The 5,556-nt window shown below is 31.8% G+C and overlaps 2 protein-coding genes across 4 annotated transcripts in view; both read right to left on the bottom strand.

Moving 5' to 3' along the window:
- Positions 1-862: 862 nt before the first annotated feature.
- LOC141462229 (uncharacterized) overlaps positions 863-5,556 on the bottom strand; it is a 31,979-nt gene continuing 27,285 nt past the window's right edge. For all 3 annotated transcript variants that reach the window (XM_074143917.1, XM_074143936.1, XM_074143926.1), the window contains exons 19-20: positions 4,859-4,983; positions 863-1,169 (exon numbers count right to left, since the gene is read on the bottom strand). In XM_074143917.1, coding sequence (XP_074000018.1) covers positions 960-1,169; positions 4,859-4,983 — 335 coding nt within the window. In that variant the 3' untranslated portion in view covers positions 863-959. The remainder of the gene's footprint in view (positions 1,170-4,858; positions 4,984-5,556) is intronic.
- Vps25 (vacuolar protein sorting 25) lies at positions 2,757-3,647 on the bottom strand. Its single transcript, XM_074143974.1, has one exon. It carries the CDS (start codon positions 3,474-3,476, stop codon positions 2,961-2,963), a length of 516 nt encoding a protein of 171 aa, XP_074000075.1. The 5' UTR covers positions 3,477-3,647; the 3' UTR covers positions 2,757-2,960.

The following is a 5,556-nucleotide window of genomic DNA, read 5'->3' as shown; positions in this document are numbered from 1 at the left end:
TACTTTTTTTCCCCGATAGATTAAAGACTAAAAACTTTCTGAATTTAAAAAAAATAATAATAATCGTAAGCTTATTAATCCAAGATAGAAACAAAATCATCGATGTTGAAGTTTTTTTGTTTTTTGTTCATTATAGATAGAAAAGAAGTATATATAAAATTATTAAGAGAAAATAAATCAATAATTTTGCTTTCTAAAAGGTATTTTTATAAATTTGTTTAAAAATAAAAATCTATCTTAAGTTTTTCTTCTATTACTTGTTTTTTTATTGCTATTTTTTGTTGAAATTAAAATCAAATAAAACATTCAGATTTGTTCTGTTTTAAAACATCGAACATAATTTTTTTAATATTGCTTTTATTTTAATTATCCATGATCATTATTTTAAAAACTTCTTAAGAAACAAAATTGTAGCTTAGCAAAACTCAAAAGTAGAAAATCTGAGTTAGTAAAAACAGATGACCCATCAGCTTTAAATTCCAATATCCATATTTTTATATTGTTTCTGAGACCAAATAAAACTCAGGAATTTCTCACAATTATAATTTTAAAAAAAAATTATTTTAATCTTTTATTTAACGTAAACACAACCAGACCAGTAATCTACAGTGCTAAACATGGTTCGGGTGTAAATAAAAAGTATTTAACTGAAATTTAGTACTTCCCCAAACTGAAATTTAAATATTATTATCACACCCTCATGTCCATAACGTCAAAAAAATAAATAAGTAAAATAAAAAAAATAAGAGTAACTAAAAGTCATGCAATTGAAATAATGTAAGATTTCATTTTTCTGATAATTGACTGCTGAAAATTGAAAATGATTATAGAAAATATCAATAAAATAAAATGAAGAAACAAATTATATGGATTTACTCTGTTGACTTTATTTGTTCATATTTTTTTTCTGCATTTACCTAATTTCATCAACTGATTATCCTTCGTATAAATATTTAAGTTCATTCTGTGGATTTTGACATTTTTTGCCAAGGACGCAATGTGTAAGCATCATTTGGTCGGCCAGGTAAGTAGGTGAAGAATACTTCTCTAAATCTTTTCATGAACGGTTTATTATAATACTCACAGAACATTGTGGGAAAATAATTCCTTGCATTTGTAACCATAACTGCCTTAAGGGCATACTGATATTTATCCAAGATTTGAGCAGACTGAAAACATTTTGTTTGTGCGTTAATATATAAATATAATAGTAATCATAGAAAAAGAAATAAAAAACAAAGTACTTAAGAAATATGTATGTTCCTATTATTGTTTATGCCTACACCTGAGGCTGTTAAACTGAGAATGTTCTGAGAAGCACACATTCCAGTGTTTTAGCGATGATGAAACACTCATGTATTCAAAAATCGGGACTGTCAGGGACCACCATTCTCCATTCCGTCGCCCTCTCCAGATATTCTGAAAAAGACTCACTCAAATTGAAAGAATGGGAGGATTCTAGAGAGGATGTATTTAACTTGTAAAACTACCCACGCTCTCCAATTAAGAAAGAGGGGTCTGGCAACCATTCCTAAGCCTAATACCTCTACTCCAACACTCCTAGATGATCTAAGAATCGTTCCTAAGGAAGTTCAGGTAAGACGAGCAGTCAGAAATAACCAATTCGTGGTATCCCTTGCCACAATTTCATCTCCGATATTTCCAAGATGGCGCCGCAAATTTTACAGGTTACCATCCAGGAATCTGCAGTCAATACTATCTCTTAGGTGTATTACAGCCAGACTCAGGTCAGTCCAGGAAGTGTTGAGAGCCTTTACCTAAACATCATTCCTCTCAGAGCTGAAGACACTACACTTCCTCCTCCACCGTATGAGTACTTTATTTGATTTGTGTAACAATGTTTAACTTCTTTGCTTTACAGAGGAATGAATTCCATAAAAATAATTTGTCATTTAAAAGGCTAGTTCTCGAAAATCTTTCTGAACTTTTACCAGACCGCGGAGACAAAAAGGTTGAAAATCACAGGCTTGTGCATATCAAGGATCTCCATAAATATACTTATATTCCTTGTAGTGGAAACTTCTCATTTTTTTACAAGCTAGATCCAAAGTTTTCTAATTGTTTTTGCGTAATATTTCTCAAATGCCTAAGTTCCTGTGGGTAGGCACTAACTAGCAATTGCAAAGTAATCAGACCTCTAATGTAATTAGAACCCTTCCATTTCAGTACAAATTAGATGGCAGAAATTAAAAAACATAAAAAGTACGTTTTATCTTTGTTTTGTTTTATGATATATAACGGACTTGAAAGGAAAACTTAGGCACGGAAAGAGGGCCGCTCCCGCCAAGTGATGAAATTACTTCAAATTTTAGAAGTCATAATTTTAATGCGCTCCCTTGTACTCATTTAATTGAATGTTCTTTCGATTTATGTGAATAAATTTACTTTAGCTTGAACACTTGAGCAATGAGAGTCATTTTTATAGGAAAATTATGGAGAATCGGAGAATGAAATTCTTTTTCGTCGCAAATGAGAGATCAACTATACAAGTTCCACCGGTTGCAGAATGGTTTGTTGGATGTTTCAATGTCGGAAGATATTTTGTGGAGAAGTGAATTCATGAATTTATATCAATGCATTTTCAAAAATACATTCAATTAGCTATTCAAAAATCTTGTAAGTTCTAGTCAATTGTCTCTAACAAATCAAACGGAGTCAAGCATACCTCTCATTTTTGATTCAATGAAATTTCTTAAAAATAATTACACAAGGAAAATTTGTAATAAAAACTAAAATAAATTTAATTTTTTATGTAATAATTTGCTACCGGACAGTTTTAATACATTTGTCTCTGATACAAACACTTTTTTTTTTACAAGATTGCATAGTTGGAATTTAAAAAATCAAATGCATTATCAAATACATTGTCCCATAACTATTGCCGGCGCTGTTTACATTAATAACAAGTATTAAGTAAACAAATACACTTTATAGGCAAATTAAAAAAATTTCACTCCATTATTGTCATCCATTAAAATGAGTTCTGCTTCATTCCTTGCTTCCAATACTTTGATCACTTTTATTAAAACTTCTTGGTGCATACCGGTAAACTCTTGATTGGGTGTATTTATCAGTTCATATAGTGTACACACTGAACCCGAATGTCCACTATCTGTTGCCCATGAGCTTAATATTGCGGCCCACTCTTCTAATGTGTGCCAATATATGTAAAAACGTGTTCTGTATTTATCAATTGGTTCTGCATTTTTGGATGAAACTAAAGCTGACATAACCAAATTTATACCTTCTTCCGATAAGGTTCGTTCGATGGACGGATTAGTGAATAGCGTGCTCTTTGCTTCTTGTATATCAAGAACATATTGACTGCAAATGCGATGATATTTTAATACTAAAGAAGTCCATGCGCTTACCTGCAGACTTCTTGTATGCAAATTTGGCTGGACAGTGAAGAATGGTGGAAAAGAATGTTGCCAAGGCCAATCTTCTGATTTCATTGTTCTTCGGTTAAATCAAATATGCACTTTGTTTTTTCCAAATAGGAAATTTTCCCTTACAACTTCTGTAGTGGGCTAATGTCACCATAATTCAAGTACCAGTAAATATCATAACCGAGTTTTAACCTTCCCAAAACATACTTCAAGAAGACAAGTGGTACTGGTAGTTTGATACAGTTGTGTTTTAATGACGGTGCAATTTAATTTTCAGAACAAATAGAAAAATTAGATCCTTCTTTTAAAATATATGTACTTCTCCTCAATGAAGCCTTTTCAAACAATTATTTATAAAAAGAAAATTATGTTTACAAATTAGCAGTTCCAATTTTGGATTTATCATGTTTTTGTGAAAATTGTAAGAATTAATGATAGCCTTTTTTCTTTTTAATGTTTCCTGTAAGCCAAACAAAACCAACTTATTACTAATTAATAGTCAACTGAAGTATTCTGGAAGGGAAGCTTAAGGATGTCTTCTGTTAAACATCTTGAAGGACAGATACTTTTGAGTGCAAATCAGAAAATCCTTTTCATCTTTCGATTGCTGAATGATCCTTGATTGCAAGCTGATAATCAAGTTATAACTGCAAATATCCCAATTTAATATCTGTTAGATTTTAAAGAGTATTATAAGTCAAATTCACTGCGGCCTATGAGATTGTGGAGGTGATCCGTTTGATTGAACCTCTAACCCAGACGTTCTTGAACTTCTGAAAGTTTTGGCCGCTGGAAAAAAAGGACCTTTGTGGCTGTAAGGCGGTTGCACCTAATCAAGTCGCACTAAGGCATCGATACTTCTGTAAAAATCCGGTGGGACGAAACATTTTGAGGAACCATGATATTTCGGCGCTGTAGGCTTGAATTATTTCACGTGTTATTGTAAGTTCTGAAGAAACTCGTATGTTGTTGCGTTAATACTTGCTGGAAAAACTCTCCTGGAAATCTCAAAGGTGTTCTGTAGAGCATTTCGGCGTCTGCAGCTTGGAAGTCCTTATGGGTTGTTCGTAAATCTAACAAAACTAAAGGCAGAGAGTCATCTCTGACGTGACAGGTGAGTGCTTAAATTAAAAAAATAACAAAACCCCAACCTACTGGGTTTTTAACAAAAAAAATTCTAATCATGAAAGCAGAAAGAAAAATATTAAAAAATCTCCTAGTATTCTAGAAGATGCCTTCCGATCTCCTTTCAAACGGAGAGCACCAAAAGTAAATGGGAGCGTTTCTCTGGAAAACTCGTAACTAGTTTTGGGTCACTATACTGTATTGCCTGTAACGAGAGAACAGTTTCCGGAGTCTGGCAGTGCACAGGAAAAAACTCTGGGCTCTAATGAATCCAAATGTTGATGCGTCTTAAATTAAAAATATTTTTACAACAAAGTACTAACCCTTTTTCTAAGCCATCTCACATTTTTCCATGTCAGATTTGATTTTTCAATAGACTTGAGGGGTACTTTGTCAACACTGTCATACTGAGCCAGCCATAGTGTCTGACTGAGGTTCATCAGAACTTCTGTGGTTGTAAATATAAAAATCAAATTATTAATTTTTAATAAATTAGAGATATTTTTTTGTGTTGTTTTTAAATCCTAAACTATCAGCTTTCATAAGGAAAATATAGAAAAACTACAGTTAACTTAGAATGCAGAAAACATAATTGTTGATAATGCTTAGTATACTCTGGTTGTGGCGGTGATAAAATTGCTATTATTTTAAAGAAAACATAAATTCAATTAAAACTCAAGTATAAGCTTTAAAAAAAATTCATGGTTCTGATTAGGAAAATAGCAAATGTTTTTGTTCAAATGAGAAAAACAAATATGAAGAGTAAATTGATACGAATAAAAATGTTAAACTAACAATAAATCATAATTTTTTTTCGATTCCCCACTGCATGTCACGTATGTACTTCAAATTTAGTATATTTTGGCTTGTTTAAAGTATAAAAGTGTTTCCATTTACTAGGTTGGATTAGCCAATTTATAAATAATATTTTTGTTAGAATTCAACCTTCTATCATAAAATGGACAAAATCTTCGGCACGACAGTCGCTTAGAAAATATTGTCTCACTTCTTTTCAAACTAG

This window comes from Rhodnius prolixus, unplaced genomic scaffold, assembly GCF_049639745.1.
Source record: "Rhodnius prolixus isolate KJV_2025 unplaced genomic scaffold, Rpr scaffold_1, whole genome shotgun sequence".
Lineage (NCBI taxonomy): Eukaryota > Metazoa > Arthropoda > Insecta > Hemiptera > Reduviidae > Rhodnius > Rhodnius prolixus.
This window is presented reverse-complemented; position numbering and strand designations above follow the sequence as displayed.

Excerpts from the sequence above, each read along its gene's own strand:
- Vps25 (XM_074143974.1), bottom strand. The coding sequence starts at position 3,476 with ATGAAATCAGAAGATTGGCCTTGGCAACATTCTTTTCCACCATTCTTC.